We start from the raw sequence: 24,113 nt of genomic DNA, 5'->3' as shown, positions 1-24,113 counted from the left end.
TGTTCATCGTGCCGATATTGGTATCACTTATTTGCCTCACTTTTGAGAAGGTGTCTTAGGTATCATGTCTTCCTTGTCTTTTTTGGTATTCATTCCCTTTGGGTTCTTGCTTGTACTAACATCCACCATCCTAAACACTTATTTTTGTCCCTTCGTTCTAAATGATATGAACTACACTTATCATCTCCAAACTTCTTTCTATCAATGGAATCTATTTTATTTCTCCCTTTCCAAATTTTATCTACACTAATCAATTTCCAAACTACAATCCTAGGGGTGGAACTACCACTTATTTCTGCATCTACATTACCTTAGAATGGACTACACTTATATCTACCAACTTCAATCTTTGGGTGGTCTAGCTTATTTCTGTCTCTCCAAATATCCTATCATGAAATCTACACTTATATCTCCCAACTTCAGCCTATCAATGAAAATGATGAAGTGGTGGATGAGCAATGCAAGAAGAAGATAAGGGAAACGAACCAAGCAAGAACAAAGAATAAAATCCGCCTTTAAAACCAATCTTCACCTCTAAAAATGAGCTAAAATCTTACCTTAAGTCTACCTTTTACCAATAATCAGGCCCCTTCAAATTCATATCTGATCTTAGAAAATTCAATCCTCCAAAATGTGATACCCTAGGAAATGAATTGTTTGAAAAATTCTGCTCCTTTCTTCAAATTTTGACCTTCTTGCCAAAATCGCCCAACTTGAAGGAAAATTGCTGCCCTAGGGCAAAAAAGTTTGCTCCAAATCAGAATTTTGACCTTCTAAATTCGCCCACAATTGCAAAAAATCAGACCTCAAATCACCTTGCCTCTTCACTAAATAAAATCGCGATAGCTAGAGGAAAAAAATCTCTGCCCTAGGAGAAGAATTAGACCCCAAAATTGCTGCCAATCTTGCAATAAAATCAGACCTCCTCCAAAATCGCCTTAGGGCAGCAATCGCTCAACTCAAAGGAAGAAACCGCTGCTAAAAAATGGAAAATCAGACCTTTGAAAATCACTGCCAAGGACAAAATCTCCCCCTTAGAAGAAAATCGCTCAACCAAGCAAGAGGAGGTGGTTATGAATGAGGTAATAAGAGGGGGAAGCCCCTTCTTATATCCTCTTGTTGATCTCCAGAGTGGGCCAACCTGCCTGGAGGGAAACAAAATTTAAGCTAAACCTCCAAAGATGGCCTAGATTTAAGTGAAACATTAAAATAACTAAGCCCTATAGTGAAATTGGCCCATTTAATTGCTAGTTTGATCCAAAATTGCAAAATAGAAACAAGCTAAGCCTAGGAGATGTCAATTTTTTTTATTTAACAACATTTTGACAATTAAAATATTATTAAAATCAAATCTAGCAAGCCAAAATCAATTTTCAATTCCAAGTTACTAATTTCCTTTGACATTTTCAAAATCCTCTAGGCAAAATTTCAACCAAATTATTGAGATTTTGCAATTTAATCCAATTTCAATTTTGCAATACACTTTCAATTTTTTAACAAAATAATTCTTTTCCTGGCACTCAAAATTCAAACTCTAAATCCAATTTCACCATCAAAATTTCTTTTCACCGAAAAATTTCAAGATTTTCCAAAACGACTAAATCTAAAATTCATTTTGAAAATGCTCAAGCTTATACAATTATATCAAATTTTTCAAAAATCTGTCTAAGTCCAAAATTTACAATTTTATCCTACCAGATATTATTTTAACCATTGAAAAAATGTTGTTGTGGAATCTTGCTTGGCCTAAGGACAAAATTACATGTTCCGGAAAATCAAATTTTGCACTGGGTGAAAACAAATCAAATCCCTTTCTTGGCCTGAAGGTGTCCAAGGTGTACAATCGTTAATTCAAAAAAACCTCTGGAGAACTCCAAATTTTGCCAAGGCAACCGAAAAATTCCCAACACCCACAAAATTGCCAAGGCTTGCCCATAAAAGGGCGTCCCCAAAATTTTTGGGGCGATGGTGCGAAAACCTCACAAAGGTGTTTTATGCCCAGCTAGTCAATTATTGATGTCTTGGAGCATTTCTCCATATAAAGGTGAGTGAGCAACATTAAATGGTAGTCCATTTGCATAAAAGAAGCATTCAATTGTTGCATCAACCACATATTGACCTTGTACATTAAATAGTCTTCCCATCGGGTTTGACTGCTTGAGGTTCCAATGTGTGGTCCCTTGTGAGGGTATTCTATTAGTAAATGTCTAGAAAACATGTCTACCTCTGAGTCTGTATTTTGATTTGAGTTCCAGCAAGTGCCCTAATTGTTGATGCATGAGAGCTCAAATTAGAATCTTACCATCAGCCCTTGCTTGATCCTTCATACCATCATTTCCTTATACCTTATTTGGACAAGGGTCGATACTTTTCTTGGTATGTGAAGGAAATGTGCCCCTACCCTCGTGTAAGTACCTTGCCATGATGTTTGATTTTTTTTACATGTGATTGTGGCTGTTGCATTTGTACCCTTTGTCTCCGAAACATGATCAGAATACTTCCACATTGGGTACAAACCTTGTTCCCCCCCACTTGACATTCTACATGAAAGATAAAAAGTTATTAATAACAAGTTTGCTAATCCTATTCTCAATGCTCATGCTCATGCTTCTTTAGCATGTACTTCATAGGGCATAAAAATATATTGTAATATGTAACAAAAATATAGAAAACTAAAGAAAATGTTTCCTTGGGTGAGCTAGCATGTCAAAAACAATAAAATTTTAGAGCAAAGAAGTTTTTAATGATAGCATTCAATGAGGAAGTTCATGAAGTTGACACAAGAATTGCAAATGCTAACCTTTTCCAAGCATAGTCACCACTACACCATGCTCGCTATTATTAAATATTTTCAATAAAAATTATGGATAAAATTTCTTGAAGGAGAAACAAATGTTTAGACTGTACATTAGCTTGTTTTGTGTTTTTCTTGCATAGATGAATTAACTCACTGAACTTTCCAAACAGTTTATGCTTGATTGCAGTATTATGAGTTTATTGTTTACAGGCCTTGAGGATTGTCTAATTATAATGGTTACACCACTTGAATGCCATCTCTTTTGCTTGAGTTTTCTGTTGCCAATTTTTTTCCTCCTCTTCATTGAAATGATTTTTCTACCAACAATCATCTCTGATACCCTGCCTGATTTATAGTGACACTTTTAACTTACAAATATTCAATTGGTCCCAGCTGTGAACAAATTTAACAAAATTCTGGCGTCAGAAGACACAGCAACTGTGGAATCTGTGTTATCTAGTTAGAGCAAAATGACTTATTGAAAATTAAACTGAGGGGTAAAAGTTTATAATATGTGGATGGTGGTTTCTGTGGCTAGAAAATATCAGGGGTCAAATAGAGAAGATATTCTAATTCCTAGTACAAAGTCATCACTATTGGAATGTACAACAATAATGTTTTTATGGTGTGGAAATTCCCTTTTGGCACTTTATAGGATTTGATCTTTGAATGTACTTATATTGAAACTAACTGAGATTTATACACCTTTATTACATGCAGATCATATTCTGAAGGAAATCTTACCCCCTGGAATGGAAATTCCTTCGTCATTTGAAACTATAGGTACCGAATATAATTATTCTCTTAATGATGGTTTTAACTTTTTTTATCCAGAATGGCCAAAATGTTGTGCTGAGTATTTGTCACAGTTTATATTGCGTCTGTGCATATTTCATTTCTTACATTACTATTGAAGTTATATTTGAATGTCATTTCTCAATGATAAATACTACTATTTAGAGCATCCTTATTATCATCTTTAAATGTCTTCTCTTTAAGTTGATAGGACATATACTGAGTGGACATTTTTATGCTCCGTGCAGGACATATTGCTCATTTGAATATATGTGAGAACCTGCTTCCATATAAAGATGCCATTGCAAAAGTAATTTTCGATGTATGTGTTGCCCTTGTGCTCTAATTATTTAGAGTTCTTTTTTCCTTTTTTCCTAGAATGCAAAGCACTAGAAAATGAGACTTTGCAGGGTTACCCTGTTTTCTAAATTCCAACTAGATGGTATAAAAATATATGATTTTGAAAATGGTAAATCCTATTTAGATATTATGAAAGAGCTTAAAGGCAGGGTAAAAAGTAGATGGTTGGAGTTTGCTCCTTTCTCCAACATTGTAAATGTATGTGCTAAACACTATTTTATCATAGTTTGCAGACTGGAGTACTCTCTAAGCTGCCGAGAACTGTTTTTTTATTTTTTTGGCTGGGTGAGTTCACAAAATTAACTCGTGATTTTACAGACACAAGAAAAAGGGTAAAAATATCAAAGCAGATAAAATACTGGTTAAACTGTAAACTGTGGAGTGAATTCTTGATGAATAATGTTTGACCTATGGAATATTTCTTAATATTCTTTACTCAATAAGAGATGCTTATTATTCAATGATAAGCTTTATTTCTGGAATGCAGATGTGTCATCTCCCTTTGCTAAAATAATAGGAAGTATCCAAAGTGGATCATATGCATGTTTTGAAAGAGCTAATACCACTATGCTGAAAAAGGGTATATTAATCTCCAGAGGATCTTACTAAAACTTTATCCTGGATATCTGCAACAGTAGTGGAGGCTTATACAAAATCTTTCATCATTTCATACTGTCAATAATGCTTCCTTTTTGTGTTTCTTTACAGTTGATTTCAAGCATATTTGATGAGGGGATAATATCCTTTTTGGATATTTGTTTCATTAGTTTCCTATATATGTGTGAATCAAATGGCTTATAGTTATTGTATCACCTTAGATTGCTGATCTACAATATAACAATTTAAATCTCTTTCTGTGACTGTAGAAAAACCAGCCAAGGATCAAAACTGTTGTAAACAAGGTTGGAACCATTTGTAATGAGTTTCGCGTTCCTACCTTTGAAATTTTGGCAGGTGAAGGAAATTTGATCACAGAGGTTAAGCAATATGGAGCCACGTTTCGGATGGATTATGGGCTGGTATACTGGAACTCAAGATTAGAACATGAACACAAGAGGTTGGTAACACAATTCCAGCCCAGGCAGATCATCTGCGACATGTTTGCTGGTATAGGGCCCTTTGCTATCCCTGCAGCACAGAGAGGTTGCATTGTATATGCAAATGATTTGAATCCAAATAGTGCGAACTATTTACGCATCAATGCAGAACAAAACAAGGTGAAGGAAAGAGTTTCTGTATTCAATAAGGATGCAAGGGATTTTATACGTGATTTGACAGTGAAGACAGATAGTGAGCCTGATGCAGAAGGGCATATCAAAGATTGCAGAACTGTAAATCTACAGTGTTTGGAAGACAGTGCGTTGGAAGAATTATGTGATAATACCAATACCAGACAAGAAATTTTAGCAGGTCATCTTTCTCAAATTTTCGTTGAATACTGTTGTATCTGAAATAATAATAATAGTTATGGGTGACAGGCGCAATCCAAAAGGATTGGGTTGTTGTGGCTGTGGAGTTGAAGAGTAGGAATATTGGCCTCTGTGCTGAAAATGGTCCTCAGAATATTCCAGCTTTAGTTGGAAATATGAGTGTAGAGCCTAGTAAATTTTTAAAAGGACTCCAGAACATTGCTATGTTTCTTGAAATTGAAGTTGATTGCTTGAACTCTGATCTCTATAAACACTAATTGAAAAATTTGTTTGTTCTGTTATACAGGTCTGGGAATGGAAGAGTTGAGTCATAAAAATCCATTGAGCTCTGAACAAAAAAAATGTTCAGGTGTGAACATAAATTTAGAGCACTCAACATTTATATAGTAATATTTCTGTGATATTAACCCATACAGTTTGGAAATTTATATAGTAGTTTCTGCACCTTCCGTTTTAATGAGATTTTGCCTATTTCTCACTTTCCTACATCTATTAAACCATTAGATAAACTATTCTATAATGTACTGTTACAATTTGTTTATTATATTAAAATAATGTTGCATATGCTCAAGTTAATACAGACATTGTGAAAAATGAATCTACAAAAAGAAACAAAAGAAAGGAGAAGGAACAGATGGAAACCACCGGCTTTGATATCTTAGAAGGCAAGCCTTGGGAGCATATTGATCACATTATCATGAACTTACCTGCTTCTGCACTGGAATTTCTTGGTAAGAACTTATTATGATTTGAAGCTTTTGAAAGTGGATTATGCATTTTTTTTTCATTAATTATTTTTTCTTGTTCATAATACATATGATATTACTGCTTTAACAAGGCAATGCAAAATTATTATCATATTCATTCTGTTTATTGGCTTGGTTTTTTTCACATATAATACTGTATCATTGGTTACATCATATATTTGATTTAGAAATCCTTAGGTGATACCTCGGGATGCTTTTGCACACTATTATGAGTACATTGGGTATGAATATGCTTGATGTTGTTAGTTTTCGGAGAACTGCTGCAAATGTACTAAGCATTGCCTCTATTTGGTATGTGTTTTCCAACTGCAGCCTCCCCTTATATTTATAAGAGAGTGAGAGAATAGACACGTCTACTCATTATCATAAATAAAATCTTATATATATATATATACGGGACTTAGACTCGCCTCTAACTCGAAAAGTCAAAATCGGGCTCAGACTCGGATTTAGCGACGGGACTTGACAAGGACTTGGAAAATTGAAAAACCCATGAAATTCAAAGATGTTAAAGGATTTAAAGATGTTTTCATGCATCTTTTAGTCAGTTAACATCAAATACACAATAATTTAGATAAATAGAAGCTACTTAACACATACACAATTTTGCATAGACCACATAAGTATAAAAGCGAAATTTTGAAAGAAAAAAACTAAATAACATAATATAAAATTAAGCATAGTGTCACTATCAAATGTCTACAATATCCATGGATTATGAAATCCATGGAATCAAAAGTTCAAAACATATATCAAAATAACATCTAGAGTATAGAAGTCTAAAGTTCATAGTATCCTGTCCTACAAATATGCCTAAGTCATGGAAGACTCTAGAACCATCCTCTCTCCCTATGTTTGAGGCTGAACCTTAGGGGCATCCTCATCCTCATCGTCATCCCCATCCTCACCCACATAATCTTCATCGTCAGACTCAGATCCATCACTCCTAGCCTCAAGGTCTTGCACTCGGTCTCCTTGTGTTGTAGCCTCCTCAACTGCCATCACTACTGCCTCTTCCTCCTTATCCACCTGATCAACCCACTCCACGTCTTCATCGTTGAGGATAGCATCAACAATCTTTGTGTTCCACTCTGCATGTGGATCAACAGTCTCTAATACAATCGGGGCCCTAGATCTGTCTATGGCGAAGGCAAAGGAAGTAGTGAACTGTAAGAACCCCAAATAGGCTCTATGCTGATCACTGTTTGTTTCCCTGAGTGTAATGATTGTTTTTTGTTGGTTCTTGAATGTTTCAAGCTGCTTCTGGTTTTTTTTGAGTTTATAAAAGAGAATACAAATATTGAAACTAATTTACCCAAAATTATAACTCAAATCTAATTATAATGCTGATCGAACTCATTTATTCAGATGGCTCATACAATTTATACAATGTTTATTGTTGGAAGAATACAAAAAAAAACATCAGCATTAATAGTTGAAAAACCTGATTTTTGACTCCAAAATGCAAACACGCTGCTGATTGCTCCCTCTCTAGGCAGCGCCTATCAAAATCTGCAATATTAAATCTTTGATTTTGAATTTACTGTAGCGCGGTACTGTTCACGGCACTGTTCACGTCACTGTTCACGGGCACTGTTCACGGTACTGTTCACGGCACTGTTCACGTGTACTGTAGCGCACTGTTCACGACACTGTAGCGCACTGTTCACGGTACTGTAGCTGCTGTTATAAATCTGCAAACAGATCCATCCAATTTTCTCCTACTGAAACACAATATTGACTTCTGGGTGAAGCCAACTCACAGGCAAAATTCGGGTGATATTTCACACCTTCAAATTGCATCAACTCTGAAGAAACTACGTCCTCCACAGTCTGAATTCTTCTCGAATTTGTAGAAACCCTGGTTTTAAATAACTCTCATAACATGCTCTTGAAGGAAGACAAGGTTTGTTTATAAAGACTCCTCAACTCCAGAATGAGGCTCTACGCTCAATGTGGGATAAAAGAATATAATAATAACATAAAAAATGTTATTACATTAAAACTTAGAAAACCCCTTTTAATTTTCCCATAAGCTTGGACCCACAATTAATTGAAATATGGCCCCCTTTTATGATATCATGACCCTCACTTAAGTTATAATATAAAAACATATTATAACTTAATAATATAAGCTCAAAACCAATAATGTTTATTCTAACTAAATAAACATTAATATCTCCATTATTACTCAACATTTTTGAATGTCGTCTGAACCGGGAGCTAACATGATAGAGCTGCATATGACCATACCCCTTTTCTAAAAATAGCAGGGGTCCACCTTTATAACTCCAAAATTGCTAAAAATAGCCTGACCAAGCCAAACTCATAATAAACAAACTCTGGCAACCCAGAAGTGTACTCTTCTCAGATCCTTGGAAGATCTCCACACCAAGGTGACCCTCTAACCAATCCTACTAGCCTACGAGGGTCTCTGATAGGCTAATCACAAGCTAAAGTGATGTCTCTAGCTAGAAGGGGACATCACAGTCCACCCTCCCTGAAATTGCTTGTCCTCAAGCAATATCAACTCTGGATGCTGTAAAATCTCCTCGCTCTCCCAAGTAGCATCCTCTACCGGCAAATCCTTCCACTTCACCAAATATTCCCGGATGGTACGTCTCCTCAAGTTCCTTTCTCTGAAATCAATGATAGCCTCCGGAATCAAAACAAGTTTTCCCTCATCATCCAGGGGCGGTAATACTGTAGAAGGCACAATATGATGCCCCAATGCCTTCTTGAGACGTGACACATGAAAAACATTGTGCACCTTGCTCTCTGCCGGTAAGTCTAACTCATAAGCCACCTCTCCCACTTTCCTGATAATCCTAAATGGACCATAGTATCGTGGCTTAAGTTTTTCGGCACCATTCTTCTTGAGAGTGGATTGACGGTATGGCTGCAACATAAGATACACCATATCTCCAACCTCAAAAGTCCGCTCAGTCCTCTTTTGATCTGCGTATTGCTTCTGCTGATTTTGTGCCTTAGTTATATTATCCTTGAGAGTCTTAACAATGTCTTGACTCTCCTGTAACAAATCACCTGCACTGGGCACTCTACTGTCACTCAAAAGCAGATCCATAAAATTGGGTGCCTCATACCCATACAGGGCCATAAAGGGTGACATCTGAATAGACATGTGATAAGTGGTGTTGTAACAATACTCACAGAGATAAATCCACTTTACCCATGCCTTCTGTTGCCCTGCTATATAATTTCTGAGATATCCCTCCACCCATTTGTTCACTATCTCTGTCTGACCATCTGTCTGTGGGTGGTAGCTAGTACTCGGAGTGAGCTCTGTCGCACACAACCTGAATAACTCCTGCCAAAAGTGACTCATAAACCTGCTATCTCTGTCACTCACAATGCTCCGAGGTAAGCCATGTAATCTGAATATCTCTTTGAAGAACAACTCTGCCACTTGTGTAGCAGTGTATGTAGCAGTGATCGGAAAGAAGTGTGCAAACTTCGTAAGGCGATCCACAACCACATATATACAGTCCCTGCCTTGGGCTCTAGGTAGTCCTGTGATAAAGTCCATAGACAAACACTCCCACTTCCTATCAGGAATCGGAAGTGGCTGCAGTAAACCGGCTGGATAGGAGTGTTCCTGCTTATTCTGCTGGCAAGTGAGACACTCCCTAACATACTGAAGTACTTCTGTTTTGAGCCCCTTCCATGTGAAGCGCTCTCTAATCTGCCGGTAAGTCTTGTAGAAACCAGGATGTCCTGCCATAGGTGAATCATGAAAAGATTTCAGAACCATCCTTCTCACCGCTGATCTTGGGACCAAAAATATTCGCCCTTTGTAAATGATGAGCTCATTCACAAGGGTGTATCTGTTGTCCTGAATAGTCCCATCTATGAATCCAGTTGCCCAAGTATCCTTCGCATACTCTGCAAGGATCAAGTGTCTCCAATCCTCCGATATGTCTGTCAATAAGCTCAAATGGGGCCTACGTGATAAGGCATCAGCAACTACATTCTGCGTCCCCTTAAAATATGTAATATCAAAGTCATAGGACTGTGACTTGCTCACCCACTTTTGTTGCCTATCATTGAGATCTCGCTGCCCTAGAAAATGCTATAGGCTATTATGGTCGGTTTTGATACAAAATTTGCTACCTACCAAATATTGCCTGAATTTAGCCAAAGCATGCATAATGGCTAACATCTCCTTATCATATATACTGAAGCTCCGCTCTGGCCCTCTCAATTTCCTGCTCTCATAAGCAATAGGGTGCTTCTCCTGCATAAGCACCGCTCCAATGCCCTCTCCGGAAGCATCACAGTGTAGCTCAAAAGGTTTGTTGAAATCTGGTAATGCTAACACTGGACAAGAAGTCATCAACTCCTTAAATTTCTCGAAACACTCCTGTGCCTCAGGAGTCCACAAAAAAGCTCCCTTTCTCATCAAATCTGTTAAGGGTGCTGCATGCCTGGAATATCCATCCACAAACCTCCTGTAGAAACCACATAGTCCCAGAAAGCCCCTCAACTGTGTAAGGTTCACCGGTGAAGGCCACTCCACAATGGCACGAATCTTTTCAGGATCCATGCGTACGCCCTCTGCACTGATGATGTGACCCAAGTACAACAACTCTGTCATGCCCAAATCACACTTCGACTCCTTTGCATACAAGGATTCTCTGCCCAATATATCCAACACCGTGTCAAGGTGAACTAAGTGCTCCTCCCAAGATCTACTATATACCAAGATATCATCGAAGAAGACAAGTACAAATCTCCTCAACTGAAGATGGAAAACCCTATTCATTGTTGCCTGAAAAGTAGCGGGTGCGTTAGTTAGCCCAAATGGCATAACTACAAACTCAAAATGGCCACAATGACATCTGAAGGCTGTCTTCTCAATATCCTGCTCTCTAACTCTGATCTGGTGATAACCTGATCTCAAATCTATCTTTGAGAAGAAGCAAGCTCCATGAAGCTCATCTATCAACTCATCGATCCTGGGAATGGGGTACCTGTTTTTAATTGTCTTCCTATTAAGCACCCTGTAATCAATGCACATCCTCAATGTCCCATCCTTCTTCTTTACTAACACCACTGAAGAAGCAAAAGGAGACTTACTTGGTCTAATGTGGCCCATAGCAAGTAACTCCTTTATGGTTTTCTCAATTTCATCCTTCAACCTCTTCGGATGCCTATAAGGTGTAATCATGATGGGCTTAGCCCCCTCCTCTAACTCAATGATGTGCTCAATACCCCTGTCTGGTGGTCTACCTGGTGGAATGTCACTAAACACCTTAGAGTGTTTAACTCTAAGCTCCTGAATATCAGGAGGATATTCAATCTTCTGCTGTCCCTCCTGTGATGGCATTAACATGCACTCTGCTGCCCATTCTACCTGATTATGTCGAATCAATCTAGCCATCCTCCGAAAAGAGACCATCCTGAGATCACTATCCCTAATTGCCTTAAGGATATGTGTCTTCCCATTCACTTTAAACCTCATCTCCATCTCCTTGAGGTTAAGAGTGAACTCACCAATATCGTGCAACCAACTCATCCCAAGAACTATATCTGTATCTCCCATAGGCACAACATAGAAATCTGCCTTAAAGTCATAATTATTAACTTTCAATGGGAGTCTAGTGATCTTACGATCACAATTGAGAACATAGCCATCCGCTACCCTCACTCTAATTCCCCCAAACTCCTCTGTTTGTATGCCACGCTTCTCCACCATCCTAGCATCGATGAAATTATGAGTGGCACCTGTATCAACCAAAGTTATAACTCGCTGTCCAGCAAGTACTCCTCTCATCCGGAATGATCCTTCTTGCTTAATACTAGTGAGACGAGCTTCCCTAAGTTGCCCATCTCCTTCCCCATCCTTGGACTCCATTTCAAACAAGTTTTCAGCCTTGTCTTCCTCTTTTCCACCATCCATTTCCTCTATATCAGACTGCTGATCTGAATTATCTGATTCTGATTCCTCATAGTATGCCCACATAACTCTGTTAGCTTTTCCCTTTGGCCTAAGAGGACAATCATGGTTTGCATCATAGGGTCCCTTACAGTAGAAACATAATTTTTTCTTCCTCAAATCATTTAATGTTTCCCTGTCAAAAGGTGCTGGAGTTTTATCTTTAGAATCATTTTTAAAATCAGTCCTCTCTGGTTTTTTATAAAATGGTTTGTTATCCTTACTAGAAGATGCTCCTTTGGACTGAAATTTGTTTGTTGGGACTGCATGTTCCATACTTCTTGCCTTTTTCATCGCTTCCTGTAAAGAAATAGGATCAAATGCCTTTATCCACCCTCTCAGGGGTTCGGATAGGCCCTCAATGAAAAGAACTATCAATCTACGCTCTGAAATGTTTGGCACCATCACTGCCAACCGCTGAAATTCACCAATGAAATACTCCAAGTTGCCTGTCTGTTTCAACTGTGCTAAGTCCCGGAAGTAAATCTCTGGATCTTTCTTATCAAATCTTTCAACCAACTTATCCACGAAGTCCTGGTACTCTGTCACCTGGTTATGCTGAAGTGTTACCATACCATGGTACCACCAATCATGTGCTACTCCCTCCAAATGCAAGGTGGCATATTTGATAGCTTCAATCTCTGTCATTGGCCTCAGTGCCAAAAATGTGTCAAGCTTATGAATCCAAGCTTGAGCTGTCATCTTACCACTCCCATCAAATGTAGGCATAGTAAGCTTGCCTGTAGCCCTCTTCAGCTCACTATTTTGACCTCTAGGCCTCCTATCCTGTCTGAGTGACTTGTAATGCTCTCTCCTTTGATTAACAAAGCGTTCAAAGGTCATCCTCTCCCGAACCTGTGGAGCTAATAATTCCCATTCATCATTTGCAGCCATGAGTGCATCTGCAAATATGGGGTCTCCTGCCGCCTCCTCTGTTGGAGCTTCTTCTGGCTCCTCCGGAACAAATGTAGGGCGTGTAGGCCTATCAGCTGTTCTAGAATGGGTCCGTTGTGGTCTCTGATTACTTGTAGCACTCCTGTTATCTCCCTGTACTCCCTGTTCTCCATTCTGTCTAACAGGTGGGTTCATCCTTTCTACCATAGTAGTGAGTGCCTGTAATGCCTGTGTCATCTGCTGCTGCCCTGTAACCATTGCACGAAAGAATTCTCTGGTATCCTGATCATCATTATTCCTCCTGTTTCTAGGTGGACTACCATCATACCTCTCTTCCATATTTCCTGTTTCCTGTAGCTGTTCTCTGTCAATCAAAGCTCTCCTGCGGGTATAGTACCTGTGTGGTCCAATTTCCAGTGGCTGCATATGACTCCCAAACCCTCAGGATGGCAGGAACTAGGCTCTGATACCACTGTAAGAACCCCAAATAGGCTCTATGCTGATCACTGTTTGTTTCCCTGAGTGTAATGATTGTTTTTTGTTGGTTCTTGAATGTTTCAAGCTGCTTCTGGTTTTTTTTGAGTTTATAAAAGAGAATACAAATATTGAAACTAATTTACCCAAAATTATAACTCAAATCTAATTATAATGCTGATCGAACTCATTTATTCAGATGGCTCATACAATTTATACAATGTTTATTGTTGGAAGAATACAAAAAAAAACATCAGCATTAATAGTTGAAAAAACCTGATTTTTGACTCCAAAATGCAAACACGCTGCTGATTGCTCCCTCTCTAGGCAGCGCCTATCAAAATCTGCAATATTAAATCTTTGATTTTGAATTTACTGTAGCGCGGTACTGTTCACGGCACTGTTCACGTCACTGTTCACGGGCACTGTTCACGGTACTGTTCACGACACTGTTTACGTGTACTGTAGCGCACTGTTCACGACACTGTAGCGCACTGTTCACGGTACTGTAGCTGCTGTTATAAATCTGCAAACAGATCCATCCAATTTTCTCCTACTGAAACACAATATTGACTTCTGGGTGAAGCCAACTCACAGGCAAAATTCGGGTGATATTTCACACCTTCAAATTGCATCAACTCTGAAGAAACTACGTCCTCCACAGTCTGAATTCTTCTCGAATTTGTAGAAACCCTGGTTTTAAATAACTCTCATAACATGCTCTTGAAGGAAGACAAGGTTTGTTTATAAAGACTCCTCAACTCCAGAATGAGGCTCTACGCTCAATGTGGGATAAAAGAATATAATAATAACATAAAAAATGTTATTACATTAAAACTTAGAAAACCCCTTTTAATTTTCCCATAAGCTTGGACCCACAATTAATTGAAATATGGCCCCCTTTTATGATATCATGACCCTCACTTAAGTTATAATATAAAAACATATTATAACTTAATAATATAAGCTCAAAACCAATAATGTTTATTCTAACTAAATAAACATTAATATCTCCATTATTACTCAACATTTTTGAATGTCGTCTGAACCGGGAGCTAACATGATAGAGCTGCATATGACCATACCCCTTTTCTAAAAATAGCAGGGGTCCACCTTTATAACTCCAAAATTGCTAAAAATAGCCTGACCAAGCCAAACTCATAATAAACAAACTCTGGCAACCCAGAAGTGTACTCTTCTCAGGTCTTTGGAAGATCTCCACACCAAGGTGACCCTCTAACCAATCCTACTAGCCTACGAGGGTCTCTGATAGGCTAATCACAAGCTAAAGTGATGTCTCTAGCTAGAAGGGGACATCACATGAACAAAGACAAGATCATTCAATTTTTGCACAAACAATGGAAATGCAAGTAAGTTTGTAGAAGCCTCCTCCAAATGCTTCCTTTAGCTCCTCTATGCTTAAGTGCAAACTACAAAGTTGCACAAACAATCAACAATCAATATGGGAGAGCCAACCCGTTCGCTAATTTCTCTCTCAAAACTCCAATACTCCTCTCTAACACTTTTCTCTCTATCACAAGCATTAGCAAAGGGTGGAATAACCTGTTTAGGTCAAATAGATGTTATACAAAGCACAAACAATTCACTTGACCATTTTATTTTATTATTTTTTGCACTTTATGAGTCCTGCTGCTGGAGAGAGTCTAGAGCTCGCAGCTCTACGAGTCAGGAGAGTCCTTGGACTCGACGAGTCCATGGTGACTCTGCCAGGACTTTGCTGAGTCCAAGGCCATAGGCAATCTGCCTTGTTTTGATGGACTCTGGCTCGAACTCGGTGAGTCCTACTCTGGCTCATAGAGTCCTGGAATTAAGATGTAATTCTGAATTCCAAATGGTGAGCAAGTTTTGTCATGTTTTTTATTTTACAGCTTGATGTGTTGGTATATTCTTGTGCTACTTGGTATTGCATATATACACTAGGTGCCAGTGCAGCCCTAAGTTCACAGAGGGTACCTCTTGGGCGCCAAACCCAAGTGCTTAGGTCATACCCTAGGTGGATTTCGAACAAACACCCACGAACTGAAGTGTACCCATGGCAGCCACAACTCCTAAAAGTGATCTATCAACCAAAAATATTTATTTTCTTTCATTTCCTCTAGTGAAGATTTTGCCTTAGCTACCTCTATTTGGTGTTTACAATCTATTTCACAGACACAAAACACCAAGAGCACCATTTTTTCTCCAAGTTGCCATTGTTGTTTATTGAAGGTTACTTCATTTTTCTTAAAGGTGAAGGCTATAATGGAGTAAGACATACAAACAAAGATTAGTTATTATTTGACAAGGAAGATTTAGAAATCAATGTTGAGTAAGTCTTTTATTTGTTTTCAAGCATTGAATAGTTTTTTCAAGATTTTTCAAGTTTTTAGAAGATTTTTAAAGTAAATTTTGAATTTTTTTTAACTACTTTGTATGCATAATAAGGGATATACTATTTTTTTATTTCAAAAATTTCAGTAGTGGTTTTCATTTAAGGTTTAGATAGAGTGGTTGGAATTGGAAATTCTAGTTTGGTTGCTTGGGGTCAAAATGAAGAGAGTAACTTAAAAAAATTATTTTGCATCATCTCTTTGGCAATTATGAAACTTACCAAGGGCAAAAAAAAAACTCTGTGAAAATTAAGTGAAAGCTTGCCAACTTAAAAATTTGCTTAAATTTAATTAGAAATGCATTCTTTGCAAAATTCAATGAGGAGAAGCAACCAATGAGTTAGTCAATGAGGAAACAAAAGAGAAACAATTTGAATCTAGATATGTCTAATCCATAGTGGGTATAAAATGACATTCTCATGTAGAATGCTGATGTTTGGTAGCTAGATAATTTGAATCAAAACTAAAATAGCAACTTGCCTTCGTAATATTATAAATAAATACAATAGGAAAACAATAGGGGAGAGGTAGAGGGTCTAGTCCTAGGATTTCATTGTCTATGTGTGTCCTTACTTGGTAAGAGTCGTCGTTGGCACAACCTCCATCTCGGGGAAAAATGGTTTTAAATCTTGTTCGTTAGAATCTAAAGCAATCTAGGGTACTTTGGAAATGCCATTAATGAGTTTCTATAAACCTAGATGCAACAAAAAGGAAATAAAATAGTTTCTCGAGATAGAGGACAAAGAGCCTAAGCTTGGGGATGAAAGAAGGACAATGATAGGCGGGTGGGTAGTGATGTATATACAATCTGCTATACATTTAGTGCTTGAAATGATAGTTATGAAAAGATGTATAAGAAGTAAAATCACAAAATTGCAAATACTAAATACTTCAACATTGAAAATTGATTATTGAATATCAATAAAATATTAGGGTAGTAATAAAATTTTGATTTGATAAATGAAACTGTTGAATTAAAGAATGGAATATTTCTATTATATCAAAAATTTCATAAAGATGATTACACAAGTAGCACGATATTAAAACAAGAGCAAATTGTCAAAATGTAGTGAGGGGAGGCCTCTAATCATCCCTCAATTGGGGGTCTAGGGGCAGAAACCCCCGGTGGTTCATAAGGAAGCATCCCTTGCGGAGTCCTAGAGCCTTTAGTTTCTTCATTTTTAGAGCATTTTTCTCCCAAAATCGATGTATTTGAACTCCCTTCAAATGTTCAAAATGTAGTGAAGGGAGGCCTTTGATCATCTCTAAGGAAAACTCTTCATCATTGGAACTCAAGAAAGTGGGTATAAAAACATCAACTTCATTCGACCTCAATTTCCCCATCAACTTCTTTTGTATTTAAATTTGAAAGTAGGGGTCTTGGGGTGGCAACCCCCAGTACAATCAAGGGGCATCAAGGGCCAATGCCCCTTGTAAGGTCTAGGGGCTTTTGGATTGTTCTTTTTATTCTAGCATTTTTCTTTCAAATTTGTTGTATTTGAATTCTTTTAAAATATGCTTCACATCCACTTCAAACTAACTAAATTCCTGCAAATAACCTTGCATAAGCTTTAGAGGCGGTTTTTTTCATGTTGTTTGGTGTCTTATACAACTGCCATTAAGCTTATAATTCAGACTAGTAGAGATTCTTTTAAAAATTCATGCCATTTTTATAAAATCTCTACTAATGAAGAAAACACAGTTTTTTATGAGTACAAGTCCTAAATAAGTGTTGAGCAAAATAAATTGTGAGTTTTTGACTTATTCGTGCCTTTTGCATCTATCAATTACACAAATTTCTAGTGGTGGAAGTTTTCTTTGGTAGTGTAAGCATTGTAACCTAGATGATACAAGCCCATTTTTGAGTTAAAGCTCACCCATGCACGGTCAAGGGCAAAACAAAAAAGGGCTGCCACAAGATCAAACAATGGCTTATATTAAAGAAAATGAGGATGCTGACTTGAGATGTTACAAATCAGAGGGTATTGCAAATCCTCTTGCCAAGAATGTTAGTTTGTGGTCACTGATAAGGGAAGTACTATATAGTCGCCATAATTGCTTGATAGGGTTCAGGCCAAGCCGAACCTCGAGAGGGATTGGGTGTGACAGCCCCCAATACAGCTGCGAGAATTTTTTTTGTGGGCTATATTTCCGAGGGCCGATATGTTGTAATTATTCTAACCCTAAATTTGTAATTGGTAAAAAGCTTGTATAAAATGGCTTAGGGTTAGGGATTTCATAGTGTGTGATGAGATAGTAGCTTCTTGCGGTGTTATTGACCTATAAGGATTACAGATTGTAATTAGGTTGTAATCACAGGATAATAAGAATATTGAACTTGCTGTTTGGTGGATGTAGCCTAGGGATTGGGTGAACCACGTTAAATCTGTGTCTTGTGTTCTCTTTTGTGTGCTTTATTATATTTTGATATTGGATATATTTGCATGTAATTGTTATTTTTGTCTCATAATCCTAACAAAGAAAAGCTCAAAGAATCCTCCCTATGGCTTAATATAATCAGTTGGTCCACATCTTTTCTTGCCATTGTCAACATCTTTTAAAGAAGGAATATTTAGGTTTCTTGGAAAAGAGGCTGGGCAACACCTTCAAAAATGAAGTCAAAGATGACGTAGATCAAGAGATTGTTTGTATTTATGGCATTGAGTTTCCTTTCAACACTACCAAATCACCTTATTGGCAAGAGATGGTGTATACCCCTTGTAATATTCTTATTATTATCGATTATGTTAGGGGTGTAGAAAGCTTCAATAGAGACATCATTGAGAATGATCAAGAATCTATGACTTGAAGTAGGTATGCTCATCATTTTAATGGATGGAAAGATTGTAAAATTAGATCATTTACCAATATTATAGCAATGTTTTTTGAAGGAGTGATGTTTTTGAAGCCAATGGATTGTGAATGACATGTAAAAGATGTAAGTTTCATTGCCAATATCCTCATAGAACCTATTAAGATGTGTTGAGTGCTTGGTTATATTGAGAAGAGGGGAATTGGTGAATCAGTGTGTCAACTTTTACCAATTTGAATTTTAACAATCACAATTGCATCAAATATTGAGTTGCAAAGATCACACATGCAAAGAACACAATATGTATGTGGAAACCCTTACAGGAGAAAACCACGGGAAATTACTATCTTTATATAATAATTTCTTTACAAATGAAGAGGTACCAACCCCTTATTATATTTGTGAGAACTTTCCCACTAGAGGCACCAACCCCTCATTCAATTAGAGGCATCGGACCATAATTCAAATTTCCACGTCTTAATGTTGCTAACTCAATGGATGATGAACCCACAATATTACTATAAACCTTTGAAACATATTTGTTTTAATTTCTATCTCAACCTGCTATGAATTCTTCCTCAAATCCGCTATACGTTTGTCATAATACTTTCTAAACTAATTTTCTATAATGAAGCTCTTTTATGCCATCTTCAAATCGGTTATAAATAAGACCACAATTGTGACACAATATTGTCACCAATCTTTAATTCTCTTATATGTTATATACATGATTGTTCTCTTGCATCTAGACCACGACTAGTATTTCGATGCAATTTTACTTTGCAACTCCACAGGAACATCAATGGACTCCGTCTCTAGCTTCGTGGTCTGCTGGCTCTTTCCCTTCATGTGTGGTCTATTTTCTTGTTTGGGCAACCTTGGTTTGCTTACGCTCCATCGCTTCTGTCTCCTTCATTCGTTCTTTCTTCCATTCGTTTGTCAGGCCTTGTTTTGCCATGCCGTAGGGGTTGAACTTGTCTAGCGCTCACACTCCTACTCTTGTTTTCTCTTGTTCATGTGCTTCATGTGTTCTTGCTTGTGCACTTTGGCTCGCACCTACACATTATTCTTGTCAGGTCTACTTTCAACGGTAGTTCTCGGCATTAGTTTGCTGTCTCCTACATCCAACCTTGCCAAGCGCGTGTTTTCCCGGGTCCACCTGAACTTTTCTTGTTGCCTTCTTCATGAGGTTTTCTTGTTTTGGTCTCTAGTGCTGGGTTCCGTCCAGCTTGTTCTCTGCTTTTCACCTCTCTTTTCCTATAGTTGGGGAGCATCTTTCCTTTGTTCCTCTGTCCATTTCTTGTTGACTCTTGCAAATTTTTGGGATTCAGATTTTTTGTTGCTTGGCTGATGGTTCGACCAAATGATGAGATGTTACTGTAGACACTGTCAACCCCTGTGACTTACTAGAGGATGGTTGAAAGGTTCATAGAAGTTGAAAATGATAATTTCATCCTGTGAGAGACTTTCAGTCTCTTTGAGAAACTTTGACTAGTTTGAAGAAACAGTTGGGCTGCCTTAGACAACAAAACTTGGATAGAAAACTCCAAATTGCCATTTTAGATATTGAGGACCTTAGAACACAAGTGGAGGACAACAATTTGCAACTGTTTGATATACACAAACTGAAGGAGAAACAATCTTCTCTAAAGACTAAAACTGAATAACAGTTGAAAACTTGGGCACCTGTTTGCAACAACCCCAATTCCGCCTCTCTCTGGGTTAGAAAAGTTGGTCCAAACCAAGCTAGGAGATGAAAGGGTCAGACGTGCTCATGAGTTGAACTTGAGGGCATGTGGTGTCCCTCTTCCCTTATTTGAGCCTTTGATAGCGAGATACTCCTTTCTTACGGACCAGCTAGATATCATTGACATCACACTAGAGGGTGCTTGGATCGGGCATGATAGCACACTCTTCATCCGGTTCCTCTCATCGGCTGATCGTTTTCGAGTTCTCAAGGAATAAAGGAAGTTGTTCCCTCGCTCCATCAAAATTTATCTTGATGAGGACCTTACTAGATCACAGTTGACAAAACTTAAGTAGGCTTAGGCTCTTGTTGTGGCTGCCCGACATGAGGTAAATAGGCAGTGATAAAAAACCTTAAGGTTGTGGTTTGTGACACTTTTCCTGCAGGTTGGGATCCAAGATTGGCTTCTAAGGCCAAATGAAGGGCACATAGGCAGTTCGACATAGGCGAGGCTCCTATTGGCTCTGTGTTCCTCCACTGTTGGAATGACAACGATACCTAGTGGTCCTTGCCTGACTTACTTAGTGATGCTATTGAATTGGCAAATCTTCTTTTGGTTACAGAGACACACGAGAGGCCCATGTGTCCTCCGCTAAGTGTTATTGGCTATCAGTGGCTATCTTCTATCAGAGATGAGGTCAGCTGCTTTGGTGGCATCGCCTATTTAGTTAGAGATTGCCTTTTGAACACTATTTCTATAGTCCACTTTGAGAGTTCCGCTAGGTTCATGTAGATTCGTATTGATTTGACGATTTCACTTTGTAGAGACATGTACATTTCTGTTTGTTTTTTTTTGGCGACATCTTCCTATTATGTGGTCCATGGTACGAAGGGAGGAGACCCCTACGAGGATCTTCTTGAGCACATCATCAGATTCTCAGCTATGGGTGACATTATCATTTTGTGATATTTTAATGCACAGACTAGAGATCTTTAGACTCCCCTCCATGACCCTAGATTTGATCCCATGTGTACGATCGCTTTTGATTTGAGCATCGTGGATTTACAATGCTTCTCCGAGGATAGTCAGGGATCCTTCACTCGGTATGACCGCCATCTTCTGTAGTTATGTGACTCCATTGACTTGGTGATCTTGAATGAGCTTTCCTGCTTTCGTGGCTTTGGCCTATTCACTTGTTGGCCTCATTGTGGCTTCTTTTTGGTGCCTTCTTCATCTCCTCAATCCGTCGCTTCACTATCTCTTGCCTTCCCCTGGCCATTCATGCCCTCCTTAGCCTCACCCTTTGTGCCACTCTTTTGCCTTCCCCTTCTCGTGACCCCCCTCACCCCCTCTTGCCCCCTCATTTGGCAGTCTCTTTCCTCTCACCACACCTCCTTTTGCTTCACAGACATTGATTGTGACCTCTTTGTCCATCACCTTAGACTACTACCCCAGGATCCCTTCATTGGTTTTGGGGATGTTAACTCCATGTTTGGGTTTATTGCGTCTACTTTGTGGGCATCCTCCCTACTCTCTATTCCACATCGCACCTCCTCTCTTACCTGCTACCCCAAGCGCAAGAGCTCTTGCCCCATGAATGAGTGGTTTGACAAGGACTACAAGTCCTTCATTGAACCAGATCTCTCCACTACTTCTTCCTCTTTCACCTAGTTGAGACTCGCCTACCATCACTTTCTTCATCACAAGAAGCGAAAGTTATCCTTGTTACAGTGTAGATCCCTTTGCGCCTCTCTCGTACAGTCTCCAAAGCTATTTTGGCACACCATGTTCCCTCACCACCCCCTCCTTCCTCCACTCTGGATCACTACTCCCTCACTTCTCACACTTCCACTCTCTACGATATCTCCGACCAACCCTCTCTTCACCTCACTCCCACTCCTTGCTGTCACCTCTTCTCTTACTCCATCATTAGTGAGGTAGTTAGCCTCATGAACAGTAGCAAGAGATCGGATGATGAAGGGTTCCAAGCGGAGCTCTTCAAGATTGGTATTTCAGTTCTAGGCTCCTTCCTTATAGTGCTCTTTGATTTTGCACTCGCTTCCTGGACTCATGTTCATTGTATATTATCTATTTGATTCATAAGTGTGAGTCAACCTCAGATCCTAATAACTACAGGACTATCATACTTGGGCACAATTTTGCCAAACTCTATGCCACTATGTTGAACACTATCTTAATGAGAGAGCTTGATGAGTGACAATGTCGGGCTAGGGGTCAGGCTGATTTTTGTATAGATTTTCAGACGATGAACCACATTTTGACTCTATTGACCATTATCGAGGAGTCTCGACACCGCTTTGCAAAAGTCTACTGTTGTTTTGTAGACTTTCAAAAAGCCTTTGATTCTGTTCCTCAAGTGGCTCTCTTCTAGAGACTTAGGGCCATCAAGATTTCAGAGATTCTCTTGACGACTGTTATGAGATTATACGAGAGTGTTATTGGTAGATTTAGACTCCTTAGGGATTTTTGGATCCTATCTAGAGCACCATAAGGGTGAAGTAGGGCTATCCTCTCTCCTCCACTCTTTTCGGTATCTACGTGACAAGATTGAGCCCTTCGTTTGGGATTTCTTGCAAACTAGCGATGGTTGCTATCTGCACTAGGTTTTGATCTCCATTCTATTATTTGTTGACGATGTGGTTCTCCTAGCTTCTTCTCTTGAGGGGCTTTAGAGGTTTCTAGATGGTTAGCCTTCTTTAGTAACTCATAATAGTTAGTGGTAAATCTGGGCAAAACCTGGGTTATGGTTTTCAATTGTTTGAAGACCTCGAAGACCTCGCATATTTTCAGTTTCAAGGTAGTGAGATCAAGATCGCATCATCAACACTTACCTGGGGGTCAAGTTCTCCAGACCTCGTTTTAGCTTGAGACTTGACATGCAACCTCGAGTTAGTAAGCGCTCGACTCCCTTGCTATGCTCGAGAGACAATGTTTCCTTCATCATTTCTGGGATACTATGACCAAGATGTCCCTTGTGGACTCTCTAGTCAAGTTGATTGTCCTCTCTGGCTCTATTGTGTGGGGTCCCTACCTCTTGGAGTCTAACTGGTCTTTTGTTGAGAGAGTCTAAACTCTTTTGCTTCAGCGCATTATCAGATGTCATCGGTCCACACCCCATAGTATTGCTTTGGTGGAGTTTGGGACTCACCCTTTCAGATTGGGGATTATTTTTGATTTGATTTGGTTTCTTCACTGGCTTCAGAGCTTTGTCGAGTCTGCTGAGGGTCACAATAGATATTATTACTTGGCCTACTATTCGTCCGAGGGGATTGCAAGATTTGATCTTGATGGTAGGTCTTGGTGTTGGTTTACCCAGGCTTTTGCCCTTCTTGATTTGATTGATATTGCGATGGATTGCCTTTCCCCCTTAGAGTTCTCTCTAGACGCCCACACTCACCTACTTTTGTCTCAGTACGAGCTGAATGGTTGACATCTACAGACAGTATACTCTCACGACTTGGAATAACCCTCGAAGGAGGCTCCACTTAAGGATGGCGTTCTATGCTGAGAACTTCCTTGATATCCAAGACAGGGTCATTATGTGCCCTTGGTACCTTACCCGTCCTTGGAATCATGCCCTTTGCATCTCCTTGAGATCGTTTAGAGTGGGCTCTCACTGGCTACGTATACAAATTGACCACCAGATCGATAGAGAGGACAAGATCTACCGCCTTTGCTCCCTTGGGGAGGTGGAGATTGGGACTCATTTTATTTTCTGTTGCCCCATCT

At 38.8% G+C, this 24,113-nt stretch overlaps 1 protein-coding gene across 4 annotated transcripts in view; it reads left to right on the top strand.

The window, feature by feature from the left end:
* Positions 1-24,113, top strand: part of LOC149540716 (S-adenosyl-L-methionine-dependent methyltransferases superfamily protein) — a 171,554-nt gene that overhangs the window by 97,584 nt on the left and 49,857 nt on the right. For 3 of the 4 annotated variants that reach the window (XR_016356431.1, XM_089801810.1, XM_089801812.1), the window contains exons 5-9: positions 3,518-3,580; positions 3,841-3,914; positions 4,819-5,362; positions 5,669-5,731; positions 5,955-6,113. Coding sequence is in view for 3 of the 4 variants with exons in the window: in XM_089801810.1 (XP_089657936.1) it covers positions 3,518-3,580; positions 3,841-3,914; positions 4,819-5,362; positions 5,669-5,731; positions 5,955-6,113 (903 nt within the window). In the remaining variant the exon portion in view is untranslated. The remainder of the gene's footprint in view (positions 1-3,517; positions 3,581-3,840; positions 3,915-4,818; positions 5,363-5,668; positions 5,732-5,954; positions 6,114-24,113) is intronic. The other variant, XM_089801811.1, reaches the window with a different exon arrangement.

The sequence above is a fragment of the Cupressus sempervirens genome, chromosome 9 (assembly GCF_028749045.1).
Source record: "Cupressus sempervirens isolate cs-2001-9-10 chromosome 9, ASM2874904v1, whole genome shotgun sequence".
Classification (NCBI taxonomy): Eukaryota; Viridiplantae; Streptophyta; class Pinopsida; order Cupressales; family Cupressaceae; genus Cupressus; species Cupressus sempervirens.
This window is presented reverse-complemented; position numbering and strand designations above follow the sequence as displayed.